This window comes from Amborella trichopoda, chromosome 4, assembly GCF_054954075.1.
Source record: "Amborella trichopoda isolate Santa Cruz 75 chromosome 4, AtrichopodaSantaCruz75HAP2 v2.0, whole genome shotgun sequence".
NCBI lineage: Eukaryota > Viridiplantae > Streptophyta > Magnoliopsida > Amborellales > Amborellaceae > Amborella > Amborella trichopoda.
The window spans coordinates 5,397,538-5,418,987 of NC_142339.1; the positions used below are offsets into that span (position 1 = coordinate 5,397,538).

Here is a 21,450-nt window from a genome sequence, read left to right on the forward strand (position 1 = left end):
TTATGTGAGATCCTACTTTTTTAATGTTTTCCTATTGGACGCCTGACATGAAAATAACTTGAAATACATAAAAATTGATGTATTTTGGTAGCTCAAAAATTGTTAATACATCAATTTTTTGTATCTTGGGCAGTTTTAAAGATTAATTTTTCAACCGAGGATAAAATGATAATAAAAAATAAAGAAATACGACCTAAATTTTTTTTTTTAACGATGTCATAATATCACATCTTTATCCAGTTTTGTAGTACGCCTGATTTGAAAATAACATGAAATACAATAAAAGTTGACGTATTTCGGTAGTTCAAAAATTTCAAATACATCAATTATTTTGTATCTTGGGCAATTCGAAAATCTAAATTTTTAATAGATGATTAAATGATAATAAAAAAATACGACCTAGGCATTTTCTTTTTTAACCATGTCATAACATCACATCTTTTTATCCAGTTCTGTAGCAGATTCAATTGCCATTACATGCCATCGTCAACTGGTAAAAAATGAGAGATTTCACACACTCATCAAGAATCGAACGTGGTTGTGGATTGTTTGGTTATATAACGTTGCAAGTACTCCTTATAAGAGAGCTGTAATATAATTCCAATGCTGTAATATAATTCCAATACTGTATTCTTTGGGCCCAAATTCCCCATTGATTTGCCACCAAAAAAAAAGAAAAAAAGATGGAATTTTTATGGAACCTTGGCTTAATGAAAACAAAATAAAGCTTCATCTCGAATCTTCATGTGTAAAGCACTTTCGGCCACAATAATATCCATGATGTATCTAAATCAATTTCCAACAAACTAAAAAAATAGTACACAACACTTGAACATGTATCTAAATCCTTTAAAATCCTTTTTTTTTTCCCACTGTAACAGTAAGTTTCATGTAATGGAACGTCGAGCATGAGAGAGAGAGAGTAACGTGGATTACTGTATACGAAGTGACAGGTCGAAATGAGAGCAAGCATCATGTAACTTCTATGATGGAGAGGAGATATTGAGAGAGAGAGAGAGACTTCACATTAGAGAAAGAGAAAGAGAGAGGAGAGAGAGTGAGAGAGACTTGACAAGAAAGAGAGAGAGAGAGAGAGAGAATCTACTTTTGATGTTTTGGGCAATTCAAGTGTGGCACTCGAGGCTGCAAGGCGTGGTTGGAGTCCAAGAAAATGAGGCAATGGGCCCATTCCTCGTGCAACTTGACTTTACCAACGGTGGGAGGCCAAGCTTTCGATTTAAAGCATTCTCTCTCTCTCGACTGACTCCCCTTTTCATCTCTCATATCCAAAACGCCTTATCACTCCTCCTCACTCCACTCCTGTCGGATTCTCTCTTTTTGACCACCCCATCTCTCTCTCTCATACCTGTTTTTCTCCCCCCTCGAGCCCCACCTCTTTATTCTCATCTCCTCCCTCTTTCTCTCTCTACTTATTTAAAAACTCTCTCTCTCCTTCACTAGCTTTTCCTCCCTTAAGTTGGACCTCATCTCCCTGTACGAGATTTCCCTCGCTTCATTCACCTGGTAGCTTCCCTTTAGCAGAGTAGAGTTGTCTAGGCTCTCGTTCCATTCTTCTCTCTCTAAAAATCCTCAAGTTTTTCTCTCTCTAAAACACCGATGCCAAAAAACGAGCCATGATCTCTACACTCTCGTCTTCAATGGACTTGGACGGAAAACTTAGAGCTCTTGTTGTCCTTATTTTCTTCCTCGTTTTATTGCCTTCTGTTCGACATGTCGATAGCTCGGATGGCGAAAAGACCGATTTCGAGGCCCTCCTGATGTTCAAGAAGGCTGTCGAGAAGGACAAAAAGGGAATTTTGCACGGGTGGGTACCCAACAAAGGCCAATGCAACTGGTATGGAGTTTCTTGCACTTCACAGAGAGTAACAAAACTTGACCTGAGCCAAGCTGAACTTTCTGGTTCTCTTCCTTTAACCACCTTGGCTTCGATGGACTCCCTACTTGTCCTTAATCTCTCTTTCAATTCCTTCTTTCTTAATGCCTCTTCTCTCGTTCAATTGCCACCAAGTTTGCAGTACCTTGATTTATCTTTCAATGGAATCTTTGGCTCTGTTCCTGAGGGCCTGTTCTTGAATAACCCGAACCTCATCTCCCTGCAACTCCCTCATAACAACCTCTCTGGATCCTTGCCTGAGAATCTCTTGGCTAAGGGAATTTCGGACAATCTTCAGTTTCTCGACCTCTCTTACAACAATATCTCAGGGCCCATTTGGTCAGAGAACTCTTGTAATGCCCTTTTGTATCTTGACTTGTCGAAAAACACTCTTTCCGGTGAGATTCCATCGAGTTTATCAGATTGTTATAACCTCAACACCTTGAATCTCTCCTTTAATGGATTATCCGGGGGAATCCCCGTCTCCTTCAAGGGCTTCACGAAACTGCAGAGTCTTGATCTCTCTCAAAACCATTTGAATGGGATCATACCCCAAGAGCTCGCCAATAGCTGTGAAACTCTACAGCAATTGAGGCTCTCTTCTAACAATATCTCTGGCTCGTTTCCTCTTTCATTTTCTCCGTGCTCTTCTCTGAAACTCCTTGATCTCTCCAACAACAACATATCCGGACCTTTTGATGACTCCATTGCTGGAAACTTGCAAGCCTTAGAGACCCTTCTCATGAGCAATAACTTCGTTTCAGGTGAAATTCCAGCCTCCATTTCCAACTGCAAAAACCTCAAAGTTATGGACTTCAGCTCCAATAAGCTTTCTGGCCATATCCCTGAAAACCTTTGCCCTGGTCTTGCTTTGTTAGAGGAGCTCAGGTTGCCGGATAATTTGCTTTCTGGTGGAATTCCACCGAGTCTTGCTCAATGTCCTAATCTTAAAACCATTGATCTCAGTATCAACTATCTTAATGGGACCATACCTCCTGAATTTGGTGGCCTCAAAAATTTGGAGCACTTTATGGCTTGGTTTAACGGCCTCTCTGGTCCACTCCCAAAAGAGCTAGGCCATTGCAGCAATCTAAAGACCTTGATTTTGAACAACAATCTCCTCTCTGGCCAAATGCCGCCTGAAATTTTCAATTCTAGCAATTTGGAGTGGATTTCGCTCACTAGTAATGGAATTTCAGGCCAAATATCTCCGGAATTTGGGCAACTAAAAAGGCTTGCAATTCTCCAACTCGCTAACAATAGCTTTAGTGGGGTTATTCCTAAAGAGCTTGGAAATTGCAGTAGCTTGGTTTGGCTTGATCTTAATAGCAACCAGCTCTCCGGCGTGATTCCGGCCTATCTTGGACGGAAACCAAATGAAAAGCCATTAAGTGGTATTCTTTCTGGTAATACATTGGCCTTTGTTAGAAATGTTGGGAATTCATGCAAAGGAGTTGGTGGTTTGCTTGAGTTTGCAGGAATTAGGCCTGAGAGGCTTTTGCAGGTGCCCACTTTGAAAACCTGTGATTTTACAAGGCTTTATTCTGGAGCTGCTTTAAATGATTGGACCCATTACCAAAGCCTAGAGTACCTTGATCTCTCTTATAACAATCTCAATGGAAGTATACCCGAGGAATTCGGCTCCATGATTGTTCTTCAAGTTCTTGGGCTCTCACACAACAAAATCACAGGTGAAATTCCTTCAAGTCTTGGAAATTTGAGGTATCTTGGGGTTTTTGACGCATCTCATAACCATTTACAGGGGAGAATACCAGAGAGTTTCTCTAACCTCACATTCTTGGTTCAAATTGATCTCTCTGATAATGCACTAACAGGGCCGATACCGTCAAGGGGTCAATTGAGCACTCTGCCTGCCTCGCAATACAGAGACAATCCAGGCCTTTGTGGGGTGCCATTGGCTCCTTGTCAAAGTGATAACCCTAGTTTAAATGGCTCTGGTAATTACTCAGCAGAAGTTCCGGTCAAGCCCAGGCCAGCCACTTGGGCTAATAGTATGGTTTTGGGGATACTTGTTTCAATGGCTACGACCTGTGTTTTGATTGTTTGGGCTGTTACTGTAAGGGGAAGGAGGAGAGCTGCAGCTGCTGCAAAGGCAGCCATGATCAATAGCTTGCAAGCGTCTTATGCAACGACATGGAAGATTGGAAAAGAGAAGGAGCCTCTCAGTATAAATGTGGCCACTTTTCAAAGGCCACTGAGAAAGCTCACATTTTCTCAGCTTATCGAGGCCACTAATGGGTTTTGTGCGGGGAGTTTGATAGGGTCTGGTGGTTTTGGTGAAGTGTTCAAGGCCACATTAAAGGATGGATCGAGCGTTGCCATTAAGAAGCTCATTCGTTTGAGTTGTCAAGGCGATCGAGAATTCATGGCGGAGATGGAAACCTTGGGCAAAATCAAGCACAGGAACTTGGTTCCACTCCTGGGTTACTGCAAAATTGGAGAAGAAAGGCTTCTGGTTTATGAATACATGGAATTTGGCAGCCTTGAGGAAATGCTCCATGGTGATAGGAACAAGCTTTTCGGAGATAAGGCTAGTACTTCTGGCGAAAAGAAGGAGATCCCAGGCAATGAAAAGATGGGTTTTCATGGGGACAAGAAGGAGAATTCAGGAAATGAAAAGATGGGCTTTCATGGAGAAAACAAGGAGAATGCAGGAAACGAAAAGATGGCCTTTTACAATGATAAGAAGGAAAAACCATTGATGGCATTTTCCAGTGAAAAGACCGGTTTTTCCATCGAAAAGCCAACTGTGACAGGTGGGTTTTTGAGCTGGGAGCTGAGAAAGAAGATAGCAAAAGGAGCAGCAAAGGGACTGGCTTTCCTACACCATAACTGCATTCCCCATATAATACACAGGGACATGAAATCAAGCAATGTTCTCTTAGATTCATTCATGGAAGCTAGGGTTTCAGATTTTGGCATGGCTCGTCTGATAAGTTGCCTTGATACACATTTAAGTGTGAGCACTTTAGCTGGAACTCCAGGTTATGTTCCCCCTGAGTACTACCAAAGTTTCAGGTGCACAGCCAAAGGAGATGTGTACTCCTTTGGAGTCGTCATGCTTGAAATTTTGACAGGTAAGAGGCCCACTGATAAAGAGGAGTTTGGTGAGACCAACTTGGTGGGTTGGGTCAAGGCACACGTACGACAAGGCAGGGGAATGGAGGTAATTGATGTGAATTTGAAAGGCAATTATGGGGAAAATGAGGTCGAAAAGATGCGCAGGTATCTGGATATTTCTATGAGGTGCGTAGAGGATTTGCCATCAAGGAGGCCTAATATGTTGGAGGTGGTGTCTTTGTTGAGGGAGATAGAGGGAGTTCCACAACTGGGTGAGGAGGAGGAGAAGGGGGATTCTAGGGTTTAGATCTACTAGTGTTGATTTTATTGTTATTATTAATGTTGTTAATATTATTTTTCTCATGGAGACATTGTTAGTATAAAGTGTATTTTGATTTTGTCTTGGTTTACTAATGTTAGGGTTAGGGAAGTGCAATATGACTAGTTATTTTGTATATTTGTCTCTTATTTTTTTGCCTTTTCCCTTTTCTTCCAACTGATGATGATTTATTTTACATAAGATGCAGATATTGTGCGACAATGTCTAACATAGATGCAAGTTTCAAATGCGTCAATTTCAAAATTGACCATGAGTACGGCAAGTAACGAGTCCAGAGGCCTTGCCCTAGCCCATCCCTCATCTCTAAAGGCCTGGGCCGAGCTTGGCACGGCCTTGATGAGGCCGAAGTAGCTTGGGGAGGGCTGGGCTGAGCCTGATAAACTTCATGGGTAAACAAAAAAAAAAGAAACAAAGGTCTGGGTAGTCCTGTCATGGCCGTGGCCTAGGCTCGGCCCAGCCCTACCCTTGGGCCGTGGTGGCTCAGCCCTCGGGCAACACTTTGTGGCTTAGGCCTTAGTTTTACAAGGCCTAACCACCGGGTCCATTGCCAGCCTTAGCCATGTGGGGTTTGGAAGGTGACATTAAGTTTTCTCATAGTGAGATTTTAAGAGGAAAGGTCAAAGAAGAAATGCCTATTTTTCTAAAATGTCAAATATACATGTTGTCTTCAATGTTTCACTTATGTAAAAAACCATGGCTATAGTTGTCCAAGTTACATACAAAGTGATAAGGTCCAGGGGAATGGTTTTATTTTCTTTAAAGTTCTTTTAGTGTGAGATAGGGGCTAGTTTTGAATTTCTACAGGATTTTGAACTGGAAAGCTTTGTACTCTTTCCCTGCGGCATAAAACTTATATACTTCTCTTTATCCAACTATCCATTCTGAGAGGATGGTTGAGATGGCCTCAAACACAATGTAATGTTTCTACACTATTTTATTTTTAATTTTTATGTGTTTACAAATTATTTTGACACCAAATTTTGGGCTTTCATTACTCTTTTAAACTTGTGTCTCTAAAAAATATAAAAAAAAATTTAATAAAATAAAATAACCAAAATACTCCTGAAATATTCAAGAGGCATTTGGATCATTATATTTTATTAAAAAATTCTTTTTATTATTTGTTTTAGGTGCGCCCTATTGAGATGATAGCACATATCAAATTTCAATGAATAATTTATATATAAAAAAAAAAAATACGCTAAGACGTTAGATCTAGGTCAAATGATCAATAGCTCACTTGATCTAAATTGAACTGCTGGATAGAGGGGAAAGTATATATCTTCGCAGTAAAGGAGTATAGAAACCTTTCCCTTTTGAACCAGGCTGGATATAATGCCTTTTCAAGTGAAAAACATATGAAAAGTCTGCTGAATTAGTCTGAGAGTCCAACGTTTAGTTGGTGTTACCCAAAATTAATCCAAACCAGCTCCATCAACTATAATTGGGTTTCATAATGTCACGAAAACATCAATTCTTTACTAACCACTATTTTAAAGTTTTACGAAGAGCAAAACAAGGATGGATATTGACTGTGATTTGATCTTAGATTGGTTAGACTAGCGGCCCGGGCCGCTGGGTCAAAGTTATGATTGGATTTGACCAGCTAGTTTGACCAATCTGACTATTGATCAATGATTTGGAAGGTATGGTCCAAAATAAAATTCAAGTTATGTCAAATTAATTAAACTCATGTTTGAAAAGTTATTGTGGTTAGACCCACTGATTTTGACTGGTACGACCTGCTAGAGAAAGTTGGGCAGTTTTCTAATTAATATTACGTTTTTAGTTATTATTTTTATTTTAAAATCTAATTCAACCATAGTCGAATCAGTTTTGATTGGGCCAAGATTAATTTGATGGCCAATCCAATCTTAATAAAAATGTACATGTACCTGATGGGACATCCCCCGACCTAACCCAACGGGGGTAGAGAACATAAGTACAAAATAAAGAAGAACAGAAAGCCAAGTTGTATTTGCTCCTGCTAGAGCATATCATAAATTCAGTAAAACCATGAGAGAGTATTTTTAGGCTACCAAATTTTGGGGTCTAACCTCGTGCCCTTAGATCGATCAAAAACAATTCAATTTTTTAATGGTGAAATCTAGGTCTTTAGGTACATAAGTTCTATTGCTTTTTTTCTTGAGAAAATACCAATCTAGTGATTCTAAAGTTGATCAAGAAATTTCAAAACTAGACAATCAATCATTTGCCTAGGGAACTAAGTGTATAACTTGCTTCCACAATAGCAAATTACACACACTCAAGAGGGTTTCCAAGTCCAAACTGTTTATTTTCTATAAATTTCATTGTTTTATTTAAGCAATACATTTCATTGTGCAAGTTTCTCTATTAATTTCATTTGCTACAACAAGAAGTGGAATGAGCAAGTACCCATACCCAGTTATTTGCTCACCTCATGTTGCTTATGGCAAGGATGAATGTTGCCCAAAGGCCCAAACTGTACCACATGGGATGCATTCCCAATATAAAAGACCTCTAATATTTGGTGCTTGCATAAAATGGCTATCACTAAATGAGAACATGCTTTTCAATAGTTTTCTTTGCATCTCTTTTGGAAGGGTAAGAGAACCTTTGACCCATCTTTGGACACATTCTTTACCACTAAACAAAAAGCTTAAAGCCTAAAACCAGTGTTTAAAAAAACACCGAGTCGAACAGGACTCGCCCGGTTCGACTAGGAAATCGCCATGGACAGATCGAATCGGCGAAAAAAACGGGAATCGTCCGGTTCTAGAGAGAACCAGACGATTCTGCACAGTGACTCGCCGATTCACTGTACGGAATCGGTGAGTCCCGTATGGATTTTTTTTTTTTTTTTTTTTTTTTTTTTTTTTTTTTTTTTTTTTTTTTTTGTAATCCATGATAGATTTTTTTGTAATACTTGATCGATTTTTTTGTAATCCATGATCGAATTGTTTTTTTTTTTTTTTGTAATCCAAGATCGAATTTTTTGTTTTTGTTTTTTTTTTGTAACCCATGATAGAATTTTTTGTAATCCATGATCGAATTTTTTGTAATCCATGATCGAAATGTTTGTTTTTTTTTTCTTGTAATCCATGATCGAATTTTTTGTTTTTTTTTTTTTTTTTGTAACCCACGATAGAATTTTTTGTAATCCATGATCGAATGTTTTGTAATCCGTGATCGAAATGTTTGTTTTTTTTTTGTAATCCATGATCGAAATGTTTGTTTTTTTTTTGTAATCCATGATCGAATTTTTTATTTTTTGTTTTTTTTGTAACCCATGATAAAGTTTTTTGTAATCCATGATTGAATTTTTTGTAATCCATGATCGAATTGTTTTTATCTTTTTTGTAATCCACGATTGAATTTTTTGTTTTTTTTTGTAATCCATGATCGAATTTTTATGTAATCCATGATCGAATTTTATGTAATCCATGATCGAATTTTTTGTAATCCATGATTGGATTTTTTGAAAATTTGTGATTTTTTTTTTTTAATCCATGATCGAATTTTTTTTTGTAATCCATGATAGAATTTTTTGAAAATTTGTGATTTTTTTTTTTAATCCATGATCGAATTTTTTTTTGTAATCCATGATAGAATTTTTTGAAAATTTGTGATTTTTTGTTTTTAATCCATGATCGATTTTTTTGAAAATTTGTTTTTTTTTTTTTTAATCCATATTATTCAAAGAGAAAATGAGAGAGATGATGATTCTGAGGCCAGCTTATCCCAGCCATATTATTCACATATCGAGTCCCAATAGCAACAGTGTAAGGATGAGCACGACAGTACAGGTGAGCATGAAGGATGGACAATCTTCGGGGATTTTAGATTGGGAACACAACAAAACACTAACACTCAGAGATTTGGGAATAATCAGACGCCTGCTAATATCGATGATTCGTTTTTAGATCGAATCAATGAATTGTTAAACGAATTCAATCAATGGCACCAGCGTGAGCAAGAAGAACAATAACGTCGTCTATCATTTTATTTTTAGATCATATGTTACTAATTTTATGCTTTATTGTAGTCCATGTATGTTGATATACTTATTCCATGATAATTCTATGTTTATCCTTTTGTGTGATGTAAATTAAATGCTGAATGGCGGTTCATGCAGGGAAAGAACATATCAATATTCGCATATTCATTCAAAAACATGAAAATTTTTAATGGAGTACCCTCATTTCTTATTGAATTCCTAAAAAGCAATATTTATAATGAATTTTAATAATTTTTTCGGATTTTTTTTAAGCTTTATTCTGACCGATTCACCCGATTCTCGATCCGGATCGCCGATTCACCGATCCGAATCGGTTTTTTGGGAACCCGATCCGGGTCACTGATCCATTTTTTAAACCATTGCCTAAAAAGGATATACTTTTGTATTCTCATCTTCTACACATCCTTAAAGAAATTTATGTTTTCCTTAGTGCCATTGAAATCCTCATACCTTAAGTGGTTTAGAGTTCTTTGCTGCAAACCCTGTGTATTGGGTTCAAATCACATTGATAATCATATTGATTTGGGTGGGATTAAAAGGGAAAGTATGCCACGCAATAGGTCCATGGTGTAACATGAGCCCTACTCTATTGTAGTGTACTTTCCCCAACCAAAAGAAAGTAAATAATCAAATCCCACATTGCAATAAAGAAAACTATGTTGGCGTTGGTCCTTTGAACTTCTCTTTTTCACTTTTCTTTCCATAAACTAGATTATGTTTTTGGAATTGTTTGTGTTAACCATTGTTACAAAAATCGGAACTGGGCACGAAGTTGCCAGGGTGGGATTCTGGTTGGACTGGTTCCAATTGGTGAATTCCCCGTTTAATTTGAGCTATATTTAAAAAATAAAATAAAATAGAATCTAAAAACTAGAGAATCATTCTGGGTTTCTTGGAACTGGCGACATACCAACCGGACTCGAGCTATTTTGATTTTTCAATCACTGGCTTTAACCCATGCACACAGGAGAAAGTAAAAGGACATATTTCAAATGCTTTTCTACATCACAAACAGGGACTCTTTCAAATGCTTTACTCTACATCACAAACAGGGACCCTTTCAAATGCTTTTACTCTACATCACAAACAGGAACTCTTTCAAATGCTTTATTCTACCGCAAAGTCTCACATGAGAGGGAGAATGAGAGAAGGAAAAAAAGGAAAGAGAGAGAGAGGCAAAAGCAAAAAGATAGTGAACCCACATGTCCACCAAAACGCTTTAAAAAACCTGTTCTTAATATGAAGAAGATTCGAGTCAAAGGATAACATATATGTCTCTCTAAAAGAAGTAAATCTTTAGAAAGAACATTAATCGTTCAAAACAACAATATATTAAATAGTATTACCCCCCTAAAATACCCATTTTCTAAAGAGGTTAGACCCCTTTTGGACATAGCACCTAATTCTAAATAAATAATATTCATTACCAAAACCAGTTTTGAACTAATTCAGTTTTGAACTAATCCGAGCAGGTTTCCTTTCTAATTAAAGGGAAATTTACATATAACTTTCGTTTTATTTTTTATATTTACAATAGCCTGGGAGGTAGAAAGGGATGGTATATTTATTGTGAAATCTGGATATCATTTGGTCTTTTATGATCGTTTTAGATGGTCATGGCCGATGCTTAATAAGGAGTGAAATGGCCTCCCTCATATGGTACAAACATTTCTCTGAATTGTAATGCAAGGCAAGGCTTTAACTATACATAATTTGGGGCAAAAAGGGGGGGTAAGATGTGTTGGAATTTGGTTGGGTAAAATGGGTGCAGAAAACAGTACAATTTGTAAAAATAAAAGCTCTTTAACTCTTTTTATTTTTGGGCACATTGAAGCGCTATCTCAAGACGATATTTGTCCCCCTTCGATATAGTATTTGACGTGCATTAAAAGGGCAATTCGTCTTCGGGATACAAGAAAACATAGAGGTCTATTACAATGTTCCTAAGCTCTATGCACCCGAGCTTGGAACCCGCACATGAGACACCAGAGTCTTGATAGTTTAGAGAGAGAGACAAAATCGAGTAGAGAGAGAGTTAGCCCACTGATTTGCTTGCTGGAATTGCAGAGAATTGTATGTTGAGAGAGTCTAAAATGAGCTACAGATGTCTAACTTGTATGGGTAGGAGGGCCTTAGTTATAGAGCACCAACAGGCTACCCGTTCAGTGTTGTGGTGGTTACATGCACCACCCAACAACTACAAGTTACATGCACTTGACACTCAACAGCTACAAGTTACATGTACTTGATGGTTGTTGTTACGAGCCTCCATCTCATCAATGGCTAAATGACAATCGGATGTCCCACACACATCAACGGCTAGATGATCGTTGGATCCCCCTACGAGCCAACTCATATAAAGATAACGAGTCACGAGCCTAACCCACACATGTGCTCGTGCGAGGGGCGCCCCATGTGAAGTGCAAAATGTATCATCAAACGCCCTTATGCCCATGCCCTTGAAATATGGGACATGCACTTTCTTTCTCTGTTGTATTAAGAGTATATTGTATGGGAATGCGTGCTCTTAAATACAGCTCAAAAAACTCTCAATGTGGGACTCACACCCACATCTTTCTCTCTCTACAAAGGCAATTTAGGAAAGAATAATAAAACCAAAGTTATCATTTTGAAATACACTTAAGTATTTTTCAAACCAAAAATAATACAAATTCCCTTCGCTATTTCAAAATAAAAAGCAAAACATAGGAACATATTATTTGCATACCATGAAAGTATCTTTCAATTTGAACTTCATTTAGAGTATACACTACAAAGTCCATCAAGTATCGTGGTAGCTTATAAATTTGGACCCGGTTGCTTATCTAACAGATCTGTAGTATAACTTACAAACAATATTCGACTCTAGTGTCTTTTTAGCTACCAACACGTTTTGGGTCTTGTGCTTATATCCCAATTTCATAAGTGCACTAGAGACGAGTCCATCTCATAGGAAACGGCATTACTTCCACAATTATATAGGTGTATCTATCAAGAGTGCCCATCTATATAAAACACTCCGACTTATAAATATAGTTCATAGACAACATTAAGAGCACAGCTCATCCTACTAACATACAGGTCATCACTAGACTTATCCACTGTATGGATATCCTTAGAATGTGTACTATTATATTTTGTCATCTAGTAACCAAACTACCCATACGTACAGTTTGTTTTTACCACATTGAACTTAGAGTTTTGAGGTTACAAAAGACTAAGTTGAGTTCCAACTATTATAGATGATTACTCAATGGACTCTAGCCTCGTTCTTTTTTACATCTTACTAATGTCATCCCTTGCTGACATCTTACTAATGGCATCCATTGCAAGGCCTTTAGTCAAATGATCAACCAAATTTTCCTTTGATCTTACATATTTTACATTAATCACTTCATCCCCAATTAACATTATAATAGAGTTATGCAGTCTCGCAATAAATGTAGATTTTTCATTATATATGTTATTTAAGTTCTCACAATAGTAGCTTGATTATCACAATATATTGTTATTGCATGTATTGGTTTTGGCCATATGGAATGTCATATAACAAATTATTTAGGCATTCAGCTGAGTCTAAAGCAATAATTTCAGACTTCATAGTAAAGCGTGAAATACACAATTGTTTATTTGACCCCCATGATATCGCATCACCCGCTAAAATAAATATCTATCCGAATGTTGATAGTGAATCTTGGATTTCATTATTCCAATTAGCATCACTATGCCCTTCCAACGCTCCAGGATAACACAGATATTTTATGTCATAATTGATAGCTTCTTTCAAATATTTTAATACTCGAGATATAGCATCCCAATACTCTTTACTTTGGCAACTTATATATCTACTAAGCTTGCCAATCGCATATGCAATGTCAGGCCTCGAGCTAGTCATTGCATATATCAAACTACAAATTACCCTAGCATATTCAAGTTGAGATATACATCTCCCATCATTTTTCTTTAATTTAATATGATGATATATATGGGTAGAGACTGGCTTACTATCAGTATGCTCAAAGTTATTAAGCATTTTCTCAATGTAGTAAGATTGAGTCAAGATTAATATTTTTTTTTACTCACTATTTTGATACCAAGTATCACATCAACATCTCTTAAGTCCTTCATATTATAGTTAGATGTGATAAACTATTCAGTTTCCTCCACAATTTCTAGATTAGAGCCAAAGATAAGCATGTCATCTATATATAAACAAATTATGACACATAAAGAATTTATTTTCTTACTATATATACATTTATCAGCCTCATTTCTCTTAAAACCATTTGACATCAGCCTATTGTCAAATTTCTTATGCCATTGTTTAGGTATTTGTTTTAGTCCATAAAGAGATTTTACCTATTTACAAACTTTATTCTCATGACCTGGCATCGTAAATCATTCAGGTCGTTTCATATAAGTCATCATTTAAAAAAGCATTTTTTACATCCATTTGATGTATAACTAGATGATTGATAAAGGCTATTGCTAAGAGCAATCTAATGGTAGCAAACGTTGCCACATGTGCATATGTGTCAAAATAATCAATGCCTTCTTTTTTATTAAAACCTTTTAGCAACTAATCTTGTTTTATATTTATTAATAGAACCATCAGAATTCATTTTTCTTTTAAAAATCCATTTGCAACAAATGAGTTTAGAACTAGGTGGAAGATCTACTAATTTTCAAGTTTTACTAATTATTATGGAATCCATTTCATTGTTAATAGCTTCTCTCAAAAAATTGCATCTTGAGATGCAAAAGCTTCATTTAGAGATGTAGAATCTTCCACATTTTAGACTATAGGTAACGAATTCAAAATTTTATTTTGATTAGCCTCAACAAGATAAATATAAAAGTTAGTTTCAAAGATATAAGAAGGATCACCTCTAATTCTCTTACTTCTTTTTTGTTCTATTAGTTTATCATAATTATTTTCTACATGTTCTTTTTTAACATATTCATCATTTTTGTGATTATTTTCATGTTGCATGCCATTTCATTCATTCAATTCACTTATGTAAGATTTTCAAAAAATTCAGCACCTCTAGATTCTAAAATTGTATTAGAATTTAAATCAAAAAATCTATAACCTTTACTAGTTTGATAATATCCCACAAAAACACATTTAGATGTTCTAAGACCCAATTTATTTCTTTTAGGATCTGGAAGTCTAACATATGCAAGACAACCCCATACTTTGAAAAAATTCAAAGAATGTTTTTAACTGAACCAAAGTTCATCAGGGGTCTTATCACTCTTTTTATATAGAATTCTATTCAAAATAAAGCATGCAGATAATAAAGCTTCATCCCACAAATTTAATGGCAAAAAAGAAGAAATAAACATTGCATTTACCATTTTAACTAAAGTTTAATTTTTCATTTCTGCTGATCCATTTTGTTTAGGGGTATGTGGAGCAGTTATTTGATGAATAATGTCATTATTTTCACAAAATTCATTAAAATCATTTGATAAATATTTTCCTCATCTATTACTTCTAATAATTTTGATTTTCTTACTAAGTTAATTTTTAACTTCTGCTTTGTAAACTTTAAATTTTTTAAAAGCTTCATTTTTATGTCTAAGCAAATAAACATAAGAGAATCTAGAAAAAACATCTATAAAAGTAATAAAATATTTTTTACCACCTCTAGTAAAAACATTATTTAAATCACATAAATCACTATGTATAAGTCCTAATAATTCACTATTTCGAAGGAAAAGTTTTTTTAATAATTTTAGCTTGTACACATATTGCCTATTTTTCTTTAGTTAATTCATCACAATTGGAAATCAATCATAATTTAACCAAAGATTCAATTGAAGCATAATTAACTTCTCCTAATCTACCATGTCTCATATTACAAGAAGTAACTATTCACACAAAGTTTTTTATTTCATTAACAAGATCAAACTTTACATCAACTACGTCATTTATGTTGGCATTAGACTTTTGATCCTTATAATTTTCATTATGGACCTTAGAAAAGAAAGGCTTCTTGTTATAAGGAGCACTTGATTTTTGCCCAACAAAGTTTGCATTACAATAAAAATTAATTGATTCGTCTTTCTTTTCCCTAAATCTATTATCTTTTTCAATTCGAAGAGATCTTTGAAGTTGAACCAAATCAAGCTTAACTTTCTTGTGTTTCATCTTATTTCAGTACTCTCTCCGAGATGGTGGTAGCTTATAAATTATAGAGCTAACTAAAAATATTCATCCAAAGAAAATCCACAGTCAAATTGAATTGGCTTGTATTAAAATCTAGAAAAATAGGGATAAAAAATCTTTTGTTACCGGACTATTGCATTGCTATCTCTTGAAATTCATCCCGTTGAAATGTTCGAGTCTACGTAAATTCGTGATTCAGGACCTTCAAAGAAATCATAGCAGACTCCTTTCTTTCACTCATAAATCATCGTCTTAAATTGTTGGATTTTGGTTGTGACGTGGAAAACATTGTACAATTTAAAAAAATAAAAGCTCGAACTCTTCTTTTTTTTGGGCACTCTGAAGCGCTATCTCAAGACGATATTTGCCCCGCTTTGATATAGTATTTGACATGCATAAGAAGGGCAATTCATCCTCGGGATATAGGAAAACAAAGAGGTCTATTATTATGTTCCTAAGTTTTATTCACCCGAGTTTGGAACCCATATATGAGACACCGGAGTCTTGATAGTTTAGAAGAACAAAATTGAGTAGAGAGAGAGTTAGCCCACTAGTTTGCTTGCCGAAAATGCAGAGAATTGTATGTTAACATATTCTAAAGTGAGCTCCAAAAGTCTTACTCGTATGGGTAGGAGGGCCCTAGTTATAGAGCACCAAGAGGCTGCCCATTTAATGTTGTGGTGGTTACATGCACCACCTAACAGCTACAAGTTACATACACTTTATGGCTGTTACTAGCATTCATCTCATCAACAGCTCGATGGTTGTTAGATGTCCCTCACACATCAACAGCTAGATGACCGTTGGATCCCCCTACGAGTCGGCCTCACAAAAAGATAACAAACCACGAGCCCCACCCACACACATGCTCAAGCGAGAGGCGTGCCCTCGCACACACGTATGCATCCCCTCTCTCCATTGGATTGATAACATATTGCATGGGAATGCATGCTCTTAAATATAGTTCAAGAAACTGTCTCCTCTTCAATGTGAGACTTAAACCCACATCTTTCTCTCTCTACAAAGGCAATTTAGGAAAGAACAATAAAACCAAAATTGTTGTTTTGAAATACACTTAAGCATTTTTCAAACCAAAAATACTAACAAGATTAATGGTCAATGTGTGTATGTTTTGTAAAGGGCATGAAGAAACATGATATCATCTCTTTTTATGTTGTCCTTTTACTTAACAACTTTGTGAATGGGCTTTCATGGAAATGGGTTGTTGTATGATGTTGTCCAAGAGGCACATGGAGATCCTTGATCATATGAACATATGGGGTATTCCGAAGATGGGCAAAATTTGGAGGATTTTTCATGCGGCAATTCTTTGAGAGTTCAAGAAAAAAAGAAATAGAAGAACTTTTGAAGGGGTGTTGTGAACATTGATAAAATGAAAATAATAATACAATACATATCATGGAATTCGTTCTCAAACACTAAAGAAGGGTGGGGTGTTGCAAAGTCAGATATAGTTTTGAATTTGGGAATTTTGGTTAAGCGAAGTACTGGCCTATTTGTAGCTAACATCTTCCTTTGAAAATCTATAAATAGCTAGTTATGGGGCTATTCTTAGATATTGGAATGGATGTATAGTGTTCTCCTATGTAAGGACTTTGTGGGCATATAATAAAAGAAAGGTTAATGCGATCTTGTTCGGAAATTTTTTTTTTTCTTCTTTTCACCCATTTTCTTTTATTTTTTTTTTCTTCTAGCAAAGATCACTTACAAGTAGTCTAATTATAATAATTCTTGCTTCAAAAAAATAAAACTAACAAATCCAAGATCTTAAAAACCTTGATGCTATTAAACCAATTTTATTTAAACAAAAAAAATATCCACAATTCTTATGCTTGAGAATATAAAGAAAATATAATTAAATATGACAATAAACAAAAAAAGAGTATCGGAGATTACCTCAACCGGGCTTATTACACCCTACATTGAGTCACCACCATCCGATGGCACGAGATCAATGATCAACTTTCAATCTCAATCGGGAAAGCAAGTTTAGACGTGGATACACCAATAGAACATGAACCACTTTGATCACAAACTCAAATCCTAGGTGAATTCCCTTAGCAACCTAGTTTGAGAGATGGATTCTCTTTTTGCTAAACCCTAAAACCCTTAGTCATAAATCTATAATTGAGAGATAGGAGAGAGAATTATTCAATAACCTAAACCTTTAGGTTCTTTCACTATATGGGAGAGAGATATCAAAGATGAGAGAGTGGGATGTGTCCCCCCGTTTTTTTTTTTTTGGCTTTCATGAGAGAGATAAACTTTTCTTAAGAGAGAGAGAAATTTTAAGTAGGATATGAGAGAAAAATATAGAATTAGGTACAAGAGATATGGTATACGGATTTTTTGAACAAGATTAGGGTTTTTTATGGTTTTTCTTGGCTTGAATATGAACCATTGATCTTGGGTGACTTGTGGGGTGAGAGATTTGAGTCATCCATTCCATAGATGGGTCGTCAACATTATAGAAAGTGCATGAACCATTATCCCTATTTTCTAAACCATTTTCTCATCAATAGAAATTAAATAAATTAAATCTAATCAAAATATTGTGTATACCATAAAATAACACAAGTCTACTCAATCTTTCCACAAAATCTTTCAGAGATATATCAAGTCAATATTTAGTCAATATCTTCCAACGAAATGGCCGCATGCCATATCACCACAAAAATAGAAAAGAGAATAAGGGTGGGGTGTGCCACTCAAGGGAAGCACTCATAGGCCCCACCTTCTAGAAATATGGTGGGCCTGTGTGCACAATGGGCTCTCATAATATTTTTATATATTTAAAATTAATAAAAAAAATTTAGAATATTATTTAAATATTTAAACCATTGTAAAATCAATATCTTTAATTTTATAAATCCAAAAATTATAAATCAAATATCCATAGGTTCATAAAAATTTAAATAATAATTTTAAAATAATTTTCATCATAAAACAAACAAAAATTAAATTAATTTGATGGAAAAATGATCCATATAGTTTAGAAATTAAATCAACAATCATGGGGAACTCCACCTTCAATTGACTTGCTTTATCAGACCGACCCAGTATTTCCCATGACCCATAGTCTAAGCAAGAGCTCATTAGCGGGTCACCAAAGTCTGGTCGATGAGCCAAGGGATCGTAATCCCAGTCTATGGATTTCAGGTCCTCTCCTAGAAACGAGTCAATGTCACTTAGACCTAATACGACCACAGCTCCTATGGTGCATAGGGGTATCTCTCGCACATACATACGCTTCATCCTGAAATGTGGCTTACTTGCTTTCTCGAATGATCTATCAATATGCATGTCGTACGCTGGCACATGGATGAGGCTTTGGCCCCCATCTCTGTAGGCCACCATCACACACAAGAGTCACACAGTCCCTCGGCTCACTCATCCGGGCATATGCTCCGACCTCATCAAAGGATGACCCATTAGAACCCTTCTTGTTTTGTTTTCTTTGCCCAGGTAACATGGGTTTTTCCCAACCGGCTGTCTTAGATTGTCAAGCACAATTTGCTATCAGCAAACATCATTTGCTTAGTATGGTCCACGAGGGACCACACTCCCACTGAGTTTATGCTCCACTATATTATTTCATTTTACAGGCACTCATTAGGCCTTTAAAGGCCACATAAACCCAACATATAACAGCAAATCATGAGGAACTTTGGGCTCTTTTTCTTGGCCTTCACTTCTACATGACAAGCAAACTGGGAGGCATGAGATGATTAAAGGGCACTCATAAAATGTTATCAAATGGTGCAAAAGGAACAGCGGGTTGCATGGAAACTGAGATATTTATGGTTGTCGATGACGGAGATCTCTTTCACCTATATTTATAGGGAGACAAATGGAACGCTAGATTGCTTAGCCAAAAGAGGGGTTCTCTTACCGGAGCTTTGTATTGTCCTTTACCTAAATGTCACTGTGTAGTTGTATTTTGATTTTGTATTTTTAATATTTTTTTAATATTGTTAAAAAAATTAGTTACATGTATTTCATATTTTACAATGAAGTCACCGTTTTTTATATCATGAAAAGTATTTTAATTTTATCTTTTTTGCTCTACATCAGATGCAACTTAAATTTGGTTCGTTTGTATCTTTCACCATTATATATCTATGAAAAGTAATTTAAAATAAATAGAATTATTAAAATACCTCTATATTATAGATGTGTAGTTTGATAATTTTCTATTTTTAATTTTTTAAAAGATTACTTATATGTGTATGACAGTGAGATGTATGGACATTCCAAATTTGACCTTAAATCAATATGTAGAAAAAAAAAAGATAGAAATTCAAATTCACCTTATCTTCTAAAAAAATGGGACTTCATTGTAAGATATAAAATATATAAGGCTATTTTTAAATATCAAAAATAAAAAAATATTTATTTGTAATTTCCTTTGTTAAAGAAATATCTTTTTCTACTTTAAGAATATTGCATATTGGATCCATGACCGCCGGGTTGACCAAATCCGAGTCCAGGTCTGGATCTAGGTTGACCCAACTCGACAATATAATTCATACCATGAATCAAATATTACATATTACATTTATATTATTCATGATATTATATTATTATTACAATATTAGCTAACCCAACCAAGATTGGTCTTGATCTTCATAGCCTGGCCCATGCCTAGGTCCAAAATTTAGTTTCAGGTCACACCCGATTTTATGATAATGAGACCAAAGCCCGGCATCGACTAAAAAAAATTAGGTTAGGCTAGGCCTTCCCCTATATATATAGAAAATATATTTAATATGGGACTTTATACTATGAGACCATTTATCTTTAGTAGAAGGATATTACAATTGTTACTAGTCATTAAATGTTAAATTGGATGGCCTGAGGTGTGTCACAAAGTTTGAAAAGAATTCTTTTTAAACTTTGAATTTAGTCAATGACACACTCACTACCACCCGATTTAAAATATGATGAACAAGAGTGATTGTGACCTCTTTGCGTTAAAAATAAATAGTCTCTTTGTACATTTCTATTTAATATACTTAAGAAAATTCTTTGCACGGGGCACAAAACAGGTAGTACTAGCCCGAGACAAGGCCAAAAATATATCAAGCCTTCTAAGTGCAAGCATGCTTAGTTGAAGTAGGTGATCGCTCTACCCTAACTTGATTATACATTTGGAATTGTATACTATGAGACCATTTATTTTTTATGCAAGAAGATTATAATTACTACCAGCTATCGGATGTCAAATTGGATGCCTTGAGGTGTGACATAAAGTTTGGAAAAAAAAAAATTGAACTTGGGTAAATGACACACTCACAACCACCCAATTTGAAATCTAACAGACATGAATAATTGTGATTTCTTTAGATTAAAAATAAATGGTCTCTTTGTATATTTTTCCTATACATTTATAGGTTGTGCTCTACATTGGAAGTCGAGTTTTTAAAATTCAATCAAATTGCCAATCCAGATCAACTATCGAGAAAATATTAACCATCATTTCGTGCCATGGCATAAGCATCATTTTCATAAGAACCCCCGGCAAATCTTGGATTTTCAATTACTAGTACTTGCAAAACTTGGATGGGACTAAAATAGGATACTCGTGATATTTTTTCAAAATAACACTTTACAAAAGGATTATATTGTAATTAAATAATAGGGAAAATCCCTATCACCATTTAACGTGTTACAACTTCATCATTCAAGTTTATAATTATACAGTCATAAAATTGAAAAGAGCTTTATCAAAGGAAAAAACGTTATATAGAGCCACGCTCTAAACAATCAAATTAGAGCCCACTTCAAAAATTTCACTAGAAGAGGTTGTTTTGATGTCCAAATATCCTCAAATTGATCATCTCAACATCAAGATGCATATGGACATTAGAAAAAAAAATGGATTTATAGTTTTGGAAATAGTCCATCTTGTAAGTATTTTTAGAGTATCAGGTTTCATA

General features: G+C 35.4%; 1 protein-coding gene across 1 annotated transcript; it reads left to right on the forward strand.

Moving 5' to 3' along the window:
* The first annotated feature begins 763 nt into the window (after positions 1-763).
* On the forward strand, positions 764-5,430 carry LOC18439244 (serine/threonine-protein kinase BRI1-like 2). The gene has a single exon (XM_006849413.4). It carries the CDS (start codon positions 1,635-1,637, stop codon positions 5,280-5,282), a length of 3,648 nt encoding a protein of 1,215 aa, XP_006849476.3. The 5' UTR covers positions 764-1,634; the 3' UTR covers positions 5,283-5,430.
* The last annotated feature ends 16,020 nt before the right edge of the window (positions 5,431-21,450 follow it).